A 14,930-nucleotide genomic window follows, 5' to 3' on the forward strand; every position below is an offset into this window, starting at 1 on the left:
CCAAAACTTTAAATCACAGCAATTTTGCTCTACCAGCACAACCAGTTAGCCAACTCATCCTCCCATAAGTGTAAATAAGATATTAGCGATATATTTTTTTCAAGGATACTACAAGAAGGAAAGTATTCTCTAGTCTTAAAATGTGTTATTGAAACCCTGGTTAGTATTTATTCTTTCTTTGTGGGAGACGTCTGAAGGCAGCTTGGAATTAAGAATGGACTTAGTCCACAAAATCATTCTTTAAACTTTTCCCCAGAAATAATTAGAATAAAAAGTACACGTGTCTAATATAATAAGGTAAAGAGTATCTTTAAAATATGAAAATATGAAGACACAGATACAATCTGATGTAGATTTAGATTTTCTTCATTATATTCAGAAATAAAATATGTGCTTTTATTTTTCCATGACTCTTTTATCAATATGTACCTTAAGGCCCAAGATTACTTCCTATTTGTTTATTAAGGAAACAATCACAAATTTTAAAATGTTGGAATAATACTTAAACATTCTATTGATAAAATACAGTGGCACACTCATCCATATGAACATATAAATTCAACCTCAATGCTACTTTGATTTCTTGAGCAGCACAAAGAAGCAAGAAGGAAAGTAAAGCTTTTAGCCTATATCCTAGAGGGTAAAACTTTATCTTATGAGTGATCTTTAGAGAAAGAGATTTTCCAGGGTCCTCATTTCATTTTGTTTTGAAACTTCTTTATGGATGATACTTGCTTTCACTATAATTTGCCAAAATCCCTAATTCTTAAATGTAAATCCCTTAAAACATACTTTATTTTGCTAAGATAGTGCATATCTAAATCCAAATGTATGTCCAGGGTTTTTTTTGTGTGTGTGCTTACTGAGTTGCCATCTTGGTCAATTCTTAGTCCTCTAAAATCAAAACTATGTATTTTGTTATAAAAAATGTAGTCAAAAATGATATCACTATGAGTCTCTTTTAACCACAGAAATATAGGACTCACAAGTCCAGCTGGAACACTGTTTGGAATTATCCTTTGAAATGGGTCAATGACATGATATGACTTGTAGAGCAAGGGCTGATATTGTGACTCATATTTCTAGAGAGAAATTTTTTTATGATGGATGTGTAATTCTAAAATTGTAAAATCTCGATGAAAAAAGTTACCTCTTTCCTATTCGTGCTGCACTTTTATCTAAAATAGAAAGTTTTTATCACTGCTATGTCAGAAATAGAATAAATATGTTGTATTCACATTTTCAAATATAAGCTTATGATTATAAATCTTGATATAATATAAAGTAGTTATGATCTTAGGGATGCAATTTGTCTCATAGTACATGAAATTAACATAGAATATTTACAGCTGTAACCATTGTGTGGATTGTAATATTGTGGCTGGAATTTCAGAATAAAATAATAATAAAAATGGTGTGGTGCATTCTCTACGTAGGGACTGCTGCCTTTTGAGGTCCACAGTTTTCTATGAGCTACTTATTTTTATATTAAGTATAAATGAAAGTATGTCTTGAATTTTCTTACAAGTAATAGGCTATGTTGATTAATGCAGAAATATTTGAAAAGTGGGAATATAATTTTTCATATTGTATAGTAGAGCTTCATGTTGTATTTATATAATTTCAAACAATGGCAAAACCATTCAAAATATATATTTTATAGCCATATGCTAGCATTTGATAAGCTTTTATAATAATAATATTTTTTCTCAACAGAGAGGACTGTTATTACCGTGCCACCTTCCAAAATGGATGTTACAGTTGGCGAGAGTATAGTCCTACCCTGCCAGGTGTCCCATGACTCCTCCATTGAAGTTGTATTTCTATGGTCTTTCAATGGAGATGTCATAGACTTAAAAAAAGGAGTGGCTCATTTTGAGAGGATTGGAGGAGTAAGTTGCTGAAATTTTTAAGTGCTTAATAAAATGAATCAAGTCTTTTACATGAATCAACATCTTTCATAATTATTCTCCCCATATTGATTTGCATGGATAGTCACTGTCTGTTTATGAAGTTGCATTTGTTTTTGTTTTGTGTTATTTTGTTTTATGTCTTTCACAGAAATGCTTGTGTTCTGGATGCAATTATAATAAAGTGGATAATAAAAAGGATCAAATATGAGAAACTATAATGATACTAGTATATCTCCTAATTTCAGAGCTGCCTTATATTTAGTATTTATCCAGCTGTAAAAAAAAAAAAAAAAAAAGGGACCTGCTGGGTATGATTATGTTTTTATACCTTTTTCCGTATCTATCTGCAGGAATCTGTTGGGGATTTGATGATAAGGAATATTCAGTTAAATCATTCAGGAAAATATCTATGCACAGTAAAAACAACTCTCGAAAGTTTATCTGCTGAAGCTGATATTATTGTGAGGGGTAAGCATAAATGGTGAAAATGAATGAGTACACAGTTTATTCACAATCAAAAATGTTAATATGTATTGATACTTGGTAGATCTTTGAGTAACCACATTATGATAAAAAAGTGAGATAAATAGTACAGATTTTTTTATTTTTTAAACTCTAAGACTCCAGGGTACAGGTATAGATATGGATATTGAAATGAGTGGGTTTTGTCTCTCTATAAGGAATGGTCAGACTTAGCAAGCAGTGTCGGTCCCTAAAATTTAGACATGCTTTCTATTCATAATAAACCATTCTTGTCAGAGCAGGGTCAAAGTCACATGTTCCTGAAGGTCTCCATATCAGATGCATTTATTTGAGTTAGCTTTCAAGAGAGAATGGACAAGAACGGTTCTCAATTTTTGAGGTTAACTCCCTATTGGATGATATTCAACCACCCCATGACTGGCATTTTCTAATCTTCAAGGGAAGAATTTCTAAATTAATCTCTCACCATGTAAGTTGAATTAATAGGGACTTATCTCAAATAATGTGCTAAAATACATTATGTTCAATATTTTATTTTCTAAGCATAACAGATTAGACTATCCCTGTCCCAAATCCATGAATTTAATAATTTCTAATATATTCATCATAAAACATATTTTTCAAGGTCCCCCAGGTCCCCCAGAAGATGTAAGAGTGGAACACATTTCCAGTACTACTTCTCAACTAAGCTGGAGACCAGGCTCAGATAATAACAGTCCCATTCAAATATTTAGTATTCAGGCTCGGACACCATTTTCTGTGGGTTGGCAGGCTGTTTCTACAGGTAAGTGACACAAGTAGTTTTGAATAATTTTCTAAAACAGATGGTGTGTTTGTTTAATTGAATAACTGATTGTTTTTAACTAGTGCCAATTTAGGGGCCTGAAGCATCCTCTTCTTTTCAGTTCCAGAAATTCTCAATGGTAAGACATACAATGCAACAGTGGTTGGTTTGAGTCCTTGGGTGGAATATGAGTTTCGTGTTGTTGCCGGGAATAGCATTGGGATTGGAGAACCAAGTAAACCATCAGAAGTGTTAAGAACCAAAGCATCAGGTAAGAAATCAATGTCTTCTAAAGATGTGGAAGACCTTTTAAAGTATAGTTCCTAAAGAAAATAAGTGAGAAGGGTAGTATTTTTGGTCCAAAATCAGAGGCAGTAAATCAGTGGCTCTTATTTTCCATTTGTATGTGCACAGAGCAAGGTGTATTTTCTCCCAAAAAGTGAATTCAAAAAGAGATGATTATAGTTAAGCAGGCATGTCAAAAATTAGAATTTTTCAAAAGCTGTCCTCTCATCTCATCTATTTTCTAGCCAAAATCCATTCAAGAATCTGTAGATTTGTAAATGCAAATGAGTTACTGCTTGTTTCATTAAATGTTGTAGCCAAGAATTAACTGAGACTCTGATGGTGCAGCCAGCCACACATTTCCATCTATTTCTCAACTCTGACTTAGCTGCAGCTTCATTGAGCGATAGTATAAATTTTTCCACAGGCAAATGAGGTAAATTTTAAACTCATTTAACAGAAGTGATAATTGAGCATCAACTGGTTCACTGAACAGCAGAATACAAGTGGAACCTGTCTCAGAAATCACACCTTCTTAAGCTCTTTTCAATGGATCCTTTGTTCCACTCTTAAACTTTCACATCCAAGGTGACATTTGATCTGCGCAATGCATGTAGCCAACAAAGTTCACATTCTTATCCAGTCACCTATGGAGGATCACTGATGCTGCTGGCTTAGTTTAACAAGAACTATTTCAACGGTGTGTGCAACTGTCAGATGTCAATAAATCATTTTTTTTAAACTAAAGGTAATGCTAATCATTTTATTATAGGATTATGGCTGGAAAACAGCATATTTGGTAGTGATATCTTAAATCATTCTAAAAGTTTAGAGCTGAGAGGAGGGTCCTCACTTTGATAAGAGGAAGAAAAGGAAGACCAGGATGTTAGCTGATTGTTTTGGACAAAGTCAGGATTTGAACCCAGACATCCAGACTTAGGCACCAGCATTCACCATTAACAGTGGGCCTTAACCTAAATGGGATAAAGACTGACATAAGGAAATGTCTAAATATAGAAATTCCCAGGCCCTACCACAGACCAACTGGATAAGAATCTAGAAGCGTGGTCCATGACTCTGGATATTAGCTTCAATTTCAGATTGTTTGTTTACAGCTGATTTATATTATGATAGTTTTGGGCAGGGTTGATGTTAACTAAAGTTTTTACAGTAAAGTTTTTATGTCACCTTCTGTTAACCATGGACGCTCTCGTTTCAGTAGCATAATGAGACTTGGTATTCATAATGATTTCCCTGAGGCTCCAAATCATACTGAAGTGAGAGGTTGTGAGGTTTTGTTTGTTTGCTGCTATCATCAAAGACAGTTCTTCTCAATATGGCTTTAGGATGCATATGGCTCATTTGAAAACTGAAGAAAAGATGGAGCTTTATTACCCAGAATATTGGAAATTTTTGCAAAGAGTTAAAGTATAATTTAAAATAATTTCCTTATGTATCTAAACTATTCAATTGTCCTGAAATATGTTACTGTAAACTGTCAAGTATGAGAAACCCTGCAACTGTAGAAGCTATTCCAATTCATGCTGCTTTTGGCCAAAGGCATTGGAAGGCTTAGAAGACAGGGTATAGGTTCAAGGCAATCCTTTAAATAAATTATGAAGATCAAAGCAGACAAAGTTAAGGTCAATCTGAATATGGAAGTAGATAATGTCTGGTGTTATTATTTAAAAGAACAATGAGATTATTATATCACTGAATCATTTATAGAGTTAAATATGTATGAAATGGGAATAAATAAAATAAGTAGTCTAGATTTATCTGAATGGTATAAATGGTGGGAGAAAATCTTGGAATGAGTAATTAAACATTACATATTTTAATTCAAAAATGATCGATATAGATAATTTTATCTATATATAAAGTATACCCTGCAGATTTACCCATTATCACAGATTTAGCATACTTTTGCTATTATTGCAGGGAAAAGAATACTTTTTAACACTTCAACATGTATAAAGTTTCATTCTGATTATATACTATGATACTCTACTCATGCTCACAATTGCCATCGATTTTACAATTTGCCTTGAACTATTTACGTTTCATTACACTAGTCCTCACAAGGGTATAGTTGAAGGACATATTTTTGCCTAATTTGTAAAAATGATCAGTGTCTGGAATGTTCTACCACTGAGACTTAGGGTCCTAGAGTTAAACCCAGGGAATCCTCTCAATCACATCCTTGATCAGAGAACATTTTACTTTGATTGTGAAAAATTAGAGGAAAAGTCCTGTTCTGTACTGAGAGATGTGAGATTCAAACAAAGAGATATAAAACAAGAATTTTAAAAATTTATATATCTTTAAAGATTCATTTTTAAATGTTAAAATATCCTGATGGCTAGCAAAAAGAAAAATTATTTTAGTTTATTTATTGAAAAAAAATTAATTGACTGCCTAAGTAACTTGTTTACAGCACAACTGTATAATTAGGCACTAAATCAGCAATGTCGCAGTTACCATGGAACATCATTTTGCCAATTAGCAGACGATGCATAATAATGTCAAATATACGATGTTAGTCGATTTTTAATTAATTTTGGAGCCAGGGTGCTCTTGTATCAAACACAACTGTGTCCTCTCTCCTAGAAATTTGGATATGTGTAAACATAATTTATGTTCATTAAAAATGCAAGACTCTCTCATAATGTGTCTGCGTGAGATCTTGAAAGGTGAAATCCAAAAACAAAATTCTTCCCAATGAAGAGGTACTTTAGTAATTGCCATCCTATGTTTCTCTTGGTTGCTTTAGTCCCTGTCATGGCACCAACAAACATCAATGGAGGTGGAGGAAGTCGGTCTGAACTCGTTATTACATGGGAGGTAATTTTCTATCCAACTGAGTTACTTTGAAGGAAAAAGATTTAGCTGGCAAAGAGGAATATTGAAAAACAAAAAAGAAGATTTATTTGATCACTATTGAGTATATAAAAATACGTGGTATGAGAGACTCCTGATGATGCATTATTTAAAAGAGGTATTGGAAACTTTTTGTATTTCTACTAAAGTTAAGAGAGTGTGACTAACTCAACACTATTTGCTTCCAAATATAAGAAACAGAAGTTCAATGTCTATTGAAGGAGGGTCAGTAGCATTTTTGTTATTAGTTAATGAACTAGAAATTATTTATTTATTACCTCTAGAACTATTCATGAGTAAGACTCAGCAGAGCACAGGTAGAAAATAATTTCCCTATCATTGTTCCTTAAATCCTTCCTTTGTTCTACCCTGCATCTAGGTGAAAGCTTAGGCAGATGGGATAGCTTTTGTAGTCATTATTATTAAGTATCAACAGGTAGGTTCATTTTTATACTTAAAATTGTTTTCAACCTGGTTTATTATCATAAACTTTAGACTTTCAACCAATCTAAAGTTTTTCGTTTCTAGACACTCAGGCCTGCCTCAGCGGAGAAATGCTATAGTGTGAAAGGGAATGCATAGGCAGTTCTCCACCTTTTCTCCACTCTGCTATTCGATTTCTCCTTTCCCAAACTAGTTCCTCCAGAGTTGTAGTAAACTGGGATTGGGAGGAGAGGAAAAGGACAGAAAAAGTCCTGACTGCTGGTACATTTGTAATTTGACTTTGGTATACTCTAGGAATGGTAAATGACCAGACGTTGACATTTCATAGAGCAGTTTTTTTGTTTTGCTTTGTTTTTTGGTGGTTTTTGGTGGTGCGGCGAAGGGGGCAGCGTCCAAAGAAGTGCCCAAACTTTTGGTTGTCGTTCCTTGGTGCAAGCTGCCAGAAGGTCTCCTCAGTTCCTGGAATCTGGTGGCCCATGGCCAGACTGTTCTGATAGAGGTTATCTCTCTCCTCTAGATGCTCTTTGTGGATACAGCATCATAAGGTTGCAACCCTATGATGACAGAGCAACCGTAACGTTGCTCATGGATAGCTCCCTACATGGTTTTCACATTTGCCCTCAGCAAACATGCACCTTTGCTCTATGTTCCATGGAAGTGCAGTGTGTCCCCACTTAGCCTCTCTTCACTCTGCCACAATACACTGTCCAGGTCTCTCTCCCCTTTGGAAGTTTCTCAGGCATTTGTCAGTTAAAAGAACCTGCATCCCCTAAATTACAGAGAATACATATCATGTGTTTCTTTCTGAAGCCTCTTCACTTGGTTAGGCAAGTGGTAAGAAGTAGCCCCTTTGCTTTCCCCTGGGTGGAGGGATAGGAATGCACAGCTTTTTCTACAACCGTCTCAAAAGAAATATCTTCCTACTAATCTCTCCCTAAACAAACCAACATTCCCTTTCTGTACATTTCTCTTGGGTTATAGGCTAAGTTTCGCCAGGTAGACTTATATATAAATGGTTTGATGTCTCTCTTTAGAATGCATGGCACTTCATACCTTTGTTATCAGCTTTGAGCACCAGCTATAACTGATAAAAGAGCCTTGCCCTATTTCATTGGCCTGTGTACATGTTTCTGACACTGTGGCGATAATTTTCATAGCCAAAATATCCACTTCCATGGACATTTTAATATCACACTTAAGAACATGATGGCTATGGATGTTTTAGTTAAAAATCATGATGTCTGATATGTTAGAGGGGCTCTCATTGGGAGGCAGGGGTGGTTTCATTCCTCAGGAGATATTTACAATGTCTGAGGGCATGTCTGGTTGGTTACAACTAAGGCGAGAGGTTCATCTGGATAGAGGCTAGGATGCAGCTAAACATCCTACAATGCCCAGGACAGCGCCCCCACCCCCCATGAGAAGAAATTATCTGCCCCCAGATGTAAAGAGTGCTGAGGTTTAGAAACCCTGTTGCAGAATAATAGGAATTCATTGCATCTGTAAATGATTTTACAGTAGTATAAGACCTTCTAATATGGTCCATTTTATTCCTCACAAAATCTACAAACAATAAATGTTGGAGAGGGTGTGGAAAAAAGATAACCCTCTTGCACTGTTGGTGGGAATGTAAATTGATACAGCCACTATGGAGAACAGTATGGAGGTTCCTTAATAAAACTAAAAATAGAACTACCATGTGACCCAGCAATCCCACTACTGGGCATATACCCAAAGAAAACCATAATTCAAAAGACACATGCACCCCAATGTTCACTGCAGCACTATTTACAATAGCCAGGACATGGAAGCAACCTAAATGTCCATCAACTGAGGAATGGATAAAGAAGATGTGGTACATACATACAATGGAATATTACTCAGCCATAAAAAGGAACGAAATTGGGTCATTTGTAGAGACACGGATGGACCTGGAGACTATCATACAGAGTGAAGTAAGTCATAAAGAGAAAAATGAATATCGTATGTTAACGCATATATGTGGAATCTGAAAAAATTGCTATAGACGATCTTATTTACAAAGCAGAAATAGAGACACAGATGTAGACAACAAACGTATGGATACCAAGAGGGAAGGGGGGGCGGGATGAATTGGGAGATTGGGATTGACATATATACACTACTGATGCTGTGTATGAAATAGATAACTAATGAGAACCTACCGTATAGCACAGGAAACTCTACTCAATGCTCTGTGGTAACCTAAATGGGAAGGAAATCCCAAAAAGAGGGGATGTATGTATACATACAGCTGATTCACTTTGCTGTACAGCAGAAACTAACACAACATTGTAAAGCAACTATACTCCAATAAAAAATTTTTAAAAAGAAACAAACAAAATTCTATTACAGATAGAGAAAAAGTAGTATTATTAAACCCTCTTCACATGAGAGAACACTGAGACACAGAGATGTTTTCTAAAGGTTGTAAACAACAGAGCCAGGAACCAGGTGCAGCTACTATAAAAGTTGTCCTTTCTTCTGGACGTCTAGTTTCACATATGCATTATGGGCCTAGCACAGTGCCTGGTATGTGGTGCGACCTCCTGAAGTACCTGTTGGATGAATGGATGTGCACAGAGAGAGATGTGGCTCACTTGTGGAGCACTTACAGGATTTTCAGTGCTGTGCTGGACATTTCGTGTCACTTACTCCTCATGACAATGCTAGCTGGTGGCAATGCCACGTTCAGAAAAGAAAATAGGCTTAGAAATGCAATATAGGTGGGCAGATAAGCATCTGACTACAGGACTCTCCATGCTTTTTTACTTTGTCCTAAATTAGAATTCCAATGGTCCGTATGCAAAGTCATGGTTTAGAGAGGCCAAGAGTTTTCCTGTATGTGCCTTGAGTAGTAAGTTAATCAAGTTATTCTTGTTTACCAAACACGTTTGCCACAGAAACACTGACTCTCAAGTAGTCTAAAACAGGATTGGTTTTGTGGGATGGTGAGTAGGTTTTTTAGGTTTCAATATTCTTTGAAGGCCATATAAGCATTTCATCACCTGCCTAACTTCACCCCTTGTTTATTCTCCTCCATGGTCAGAAATTACTAAAGGTTGGTAAATCACAGCTTTTACTCAGTCTATACGTGAGGAGAATGGGAAATCCTATGTATACTATTCTTAAATAGAGATGATGTGAATTACCAAAAAAAAAAAATCTTTCCACGATTTATAATGTTCTTTTTAAAGCCAGGTTCCAGAGACCATCACCTACAGGCCAAATCTGGCCTGCTCCCCGTTTTCCTAAACAAATTCACCCACGACCATACCCATTCTCTTATGTGTTATGTATCACTGCTTTCATGATGTTGCAAGAGACCCTAGATCCCCAAATGCTCAAAATATTTAAGCATCTGACCCTCTACAGAAAACTTTTTCTGACCTATATTTTTAAAAAATTAAGTTAAAAGCATTCCCGCTGTGTATTTCTCCTTGGGATATCAGATATAAGGATACTAACAGAAACTATTACATAAATGGATGCAAGTTCCCATTTATCATTCACATTTGGCATAATGTACATGCAGTTACTGAGCCAAATTCTTCTGGTGCCCAAACTTCTTTAAGGAATCAGTTATGTGTACTTAGAAGGAAATGCATACATTAATTTGAGCCACCAGAAGGCACATAGTAACACTTTCAATTCAGTGAACACTAACGAGTAGTGCAGTGGGGGTACAAAAATGAATTTCTTAAAAAAAAAAGTCTTTATGTTCAGAAACTGACAGGACAGTCTTAACTCAGCCTGAAATGAGGTCAGGAAAGGTACCATCAGAGCATATCTGAACTATGCTGTGAAAAAGAACTTGGGCAAAAAGAGACTATTGCAGGCCAAAGTCACCGCACTGTGGATGAAGAAGTACCCATTGAGCTTTCAACACTAATCCAGGTCCAACCACTGTTCTAAACTCAGTCTAACTCCACCATTATGGTTTATAAGTACACTGTGGTATAATCGACCCGTGTTTTCTCCTGTGCCAAAGTAATGTGTATTTTGTGTATGGTTATTTGTTTTGGTTTGTTATCTTTCCACTAACCTAGACATGCTATCTAACTTTAGGGATGTAATAACTGCTAACCTTTTTTAAAGGTATCTTTACTCATATGTTATTTTAGTTTATACCCAAAATACCTGCAAGTTTGAGGTGCTTATGATAAATGTCTCATAAAAAATATGACTATAAAATTAGGCATATAGGATAAAAAACTGTAGAGTAAGAAATAAACACCCAAACTGCTCATTGATACACTTTTTACCTAGAGGGTCAGCCAGTAAAACTATTCAGCCTTGCAAGCTACATGGTCTCTTTCACAACTTCTCATCCCTGCCATTGTCATTCAAAAGCCACATATCATTATACAAATTAACATGTGTGACTGTGTTTCCAAAAACCTTTATTTTCAAAACCAGACTACAGGCCAGATTTGGTTCAAAGGCCGTAGTTTGCTGACTCTTGGTCTATACAAAAAATGTAGTTCTTACAGACACGGTGACGGAGAATTATACTGTTAATCTTTATCAGCTTTAAGAGATTTCATTACCAGAGGAATTTTTGAATTTCTGTATTCTGCTGAATACTTTCTCTGCTTAAAGGAGAAAACTCTCTTTCTGGCCACGTTAAATAGCTATATATATTTCTCCATCATTTGGCTCTCAGCCCATATGAAAGAATGAAAGGAAGGTCCTAAATAAGCCTTTTTTTCTCCTCTAAACTGAGCATGTTGGACTCAGATCTTTCTTGAGGGAACACCATGTGAAACATTCATTGCACTTCACTATCAAAAACAAAAGTCCTCCACTTTCTCTGATGAACTAATAAACATCTTGATTAAATCTAAGATCAGAGAAGCACCCAAAAGAAATCAAATTCTCTAGGAAGCAGCTTAAATTCTCATAAATCTCTTCCATACCACTCAAAGTTAACCATTTTAATTCTGATCTACCTGTGAAAGGAGTGTCAACACAAGGAAGCATTTTCTTTCCTAAGATTTCAGGACATGTATTTTTCTTCTGCTTTTCACAGTCCGTATTCCTTAGGTTGTTCCACATGGCAAGAATGTATGGCAAGAGAGCAGCTCAGGTCATCCTGGTTAATGGGGATGTATTTTAAAGCTACATGGGAAGTAATGAGGATGGGAAAAAGTCTCAGTAACCAAGCAGACAGGGCAAAAGACGAACCGGAACATCATTCATCACTGTTCTGAGAACCGTAGCCCTACCCTGCTGTCATGTGTTCTGGTAACCCAGCCGCAGTTCTAATAGTCCCTCCTGCTCCTCCTTCAGTTTTTCCTATTTACTTTACTTATAGTTTACTTATAGTTTATAGTTTTCTACTTGACTAACGGCTAAATTCTATCCCTTCTCTGTATAATTTACAGCTTAGATTTTCTCCTAGCTTCCACTGCCTCAGTGTCCCTGCTACTGTATGTTTTCTACTTATTGCTTGCTCTAAGTTTATGTATTATTACCCCAACACACCTATGTTTCATATTCAAATTCCATAAGGGAGAGGAATTAATTGGGTTTGCTGGTCACTATAGAATTCAGAGATTCTGATGGATAAAGAAGCTGTGATACAAATATACAATGGAATACTACCCAAACATAAAAAAGAATAAAATAATGCCATTTGCAGCAACATGGATGAGATTATCATACTAAGTGAAGTAAGTCAGAAAGAAAAAGACAAATACCACATGATATCACTTATATGTGGAATCTAAAATATGGCACAAATGAACCTATCTACAAAACAGAAACAGACACACAGAGATCAGGCTTGTTGTTGTCTGGGGGAAGGCGGTAGGGAGGAGGATGGATTGGGAATTTGGGGTTGGCAGATGCAAACTATTATATTTAAAATGGATAAACAACAAGGTCCTAGTGTATGGGGAACTGTATCCAATCTCCTGGCATAAACCACAATGGAAAAGATTATTTTAAAAAGAATGAAATGTATATATGTGTAAAAAAAAAAAGAATTCAGAGATTCTGTACCAGAACACCTCAAAGATTCTGACCAAGAGGGTGCCTTTTATTCTGGTGCCCACTGCTGGATAACCAGATGTGTGGTCTAAGTCACAGGATAATGTGATACAATAAATGGATACCTTTGGTAAGGAAAACCTCAGGAATAAAGCTGTGTGCATGAGAGACTCAAGCATTATGCCCTACCAGGTATGCCTTTATTAGTCTACATGAAAATGTTGAGAAATAAAAAGAATCTTCCTTTACAAAAACTAAATAACTTCTATCATTTTTAATATAACTTGCTTATAAACAGCTGGAATATTTGTCTAAATTCAAGGACTAATTCATTTTCACTTCTTTATGTGATTATAATGTTATAATTATTTATAATGGAGAACTTGTATCTATTTTTGTTTTGTAATTTTAATAAATTTAAGTTTTAAATGACTCAAAGAATTTTGTCTCTGGGACTTAGCAAACTTTTTGTTGTTTGTTTTTTAATATTAAGAAAAGTGCACACTGATACTACGACTAATGAAGATGTATGTTTCAAAAAAAAATATATATATATATATATTAGACGGTCCCTTATATGTTTGTGTTTGAGTAACAGTCTATATGTTTTAAAGCAAATATTATTACACATTGATTATATCACCTGTATTTTATAAAAATTTGTTGAAAATGTGAAAGGAAAACATGGCTAGCCTTGAAATAGTTAATAAGTTAATTTTGTGCTGAGTTTAAAATTTTATATCAAAATTATGTTTTAGCTTATAAAATCTTACAATCTTATAAACCATTTTATTATTACAATTTAGGAATAATCAGGAAGGATATATAAACATGTAAAACCTGTTTTACATTTCCATTTAAATTTTTCATTTATTTATCTGAGTATCTTAAGTTGGGATCATTTTTCTAATTGGCATTCCAAATAGAAGTATTTTTTTTTCAATACTTCATTAAACAGGGTAAATATCCATGCTATCTCTACAAAAGATATGCCAAACAATCAATAAACATAACAATAGCAGTACAATACATTTTTCTAAATACTCAGTGATTGATCACTTCTGCCCAAGTCAATTCCAGAAGAACTACAGAATGGAGAGGAATTTGGATACATCATCATGCTGCGGCCAGTTGGCTCAACAACATGGACCAAGGAAAGAGTACCATTTGTAGAATCGTCAAGGTTTGTTTACAGAAATGAAAGCATCACCCCCCTCTCTCCCTTTGAAGTCAAAGTGGGTGTATATAATAAGAAAGGAGAAGGAGCTCTGAGTACCACGTCCATTGTCTACTCTGGGGAAGATGGTAAGTTGTGGTCAGCACTGGAATGCTCCTCCTTGAGACTGTATGTATATTTTGCATTTGTTTTCATGAACAACTCTGCTGAAGATGGTTGTGTCTTTCTCTGGATGGTAGAACCTCAATTGGCCCCAAGGGGAACTTCTGTTCAAAGTTTTTCTGCTTCGGAAATGGAGGTTTCATGGAATGCTATTGCCTGGAATAGAAACACTGGAAGAGTTCTGGGCTATGAGGTAATTCACATTAATTTCACTTTCTACTATGAATATGCCAGCTAGCAATAGCTCTGTTCAACAGTCCTGTACTACTAACCTAGTTCTTAGTATATGATAGTATATGTCTAAAGCTATAGAGAGGAACTAATGGAGGGGACCTTTCCGGGTGATCTTAAGCAAGCAAAGTAACAAATGGTAGCATTTAAAGAGTAATCAGGTGATTATCTTATTTAATTATCCAAACTGCACTCATGTTTTTTTTGTTTTTTGTGGTACGCGGGCCTCTCACTGTTGTGGCCTCTCCCGTTGCGGAGCACAGGCTCCGGATGCGCAGGCTCAGCGGCCATGGCTCATGGGCCCAGCCGCTCCGCGGCATGTGGGATCATCCCGGACCGGGGCACAAACCCCTGTTCCCTGCATCGGCAGGCGGACTCTCAACCACTGCACCACCAGGGAAGCCCAGTCATGTTTGTTTTTTGGGGAGAAGTAAACATTTAATCTTCAGTGATCTTAAACCATAGAAGAGTCTCACTGGGAAACCTGCTCTAAGAACTGGAGCATAACTTGCAAAAAGTTAGTCATCTCGGAAAAGGCAGTTAAGCGATAAGAAAAAGC

At 35.8% G+C, this 14,930-nt stretch overlaps 1 protein-coding gene across 1 annotated transcript in view; it reads left to right on the plus strand.

The window, feature by feature from the left end:
- Positions 1–14,930, plus strand: part of CNTN6 (contactin 6) — a 232,932-nt gene that overhangs the window by 204,686 nt on the left and 13,316 nt on the right. The window contains exons 12-18 of the mRNA XM_060021501.1: positions 1,717–1,892; positions 2,264–2,381; positions 3,022–3,180; positions 3,302–3,451; positions 6,239–6,309; positions 13,872–14,106; positions 14,218–14,333. Of these exons, the coding sequence (XP_059877484.1) occupies positions 1,717–1,892; positions 2,264–2,381; positions 3,022–3,180; positions 3,302–3,451; positions 6,239–6,309; positions 13,872–14,106; positions 14,218–14,333 (1,025 nt within the window). The remainder of the gene's footprint in view (positions 1–1,716; positions 1,893–2,263; positions 2,382–3,021; positions 3,181–3,301; positions 3,452–6,238; positions 6,310–13,871; positions 14,107–14,217; positions 14,334–14,930) is intronic.

The sequence above is a fragment of the Delphinus delphis genome, chromosome 10 (genome assembly GCF_949987515.2).
Source record: "Delphinus delphis chromosome 10, mDelDel1.2, whole genome shotgun sequence".
NCBI lineage: Eukaryota > Metazoa > Chordata > Mammalia > Artiodactyla > Delphinidae > Delphinus > Delphinus delphis.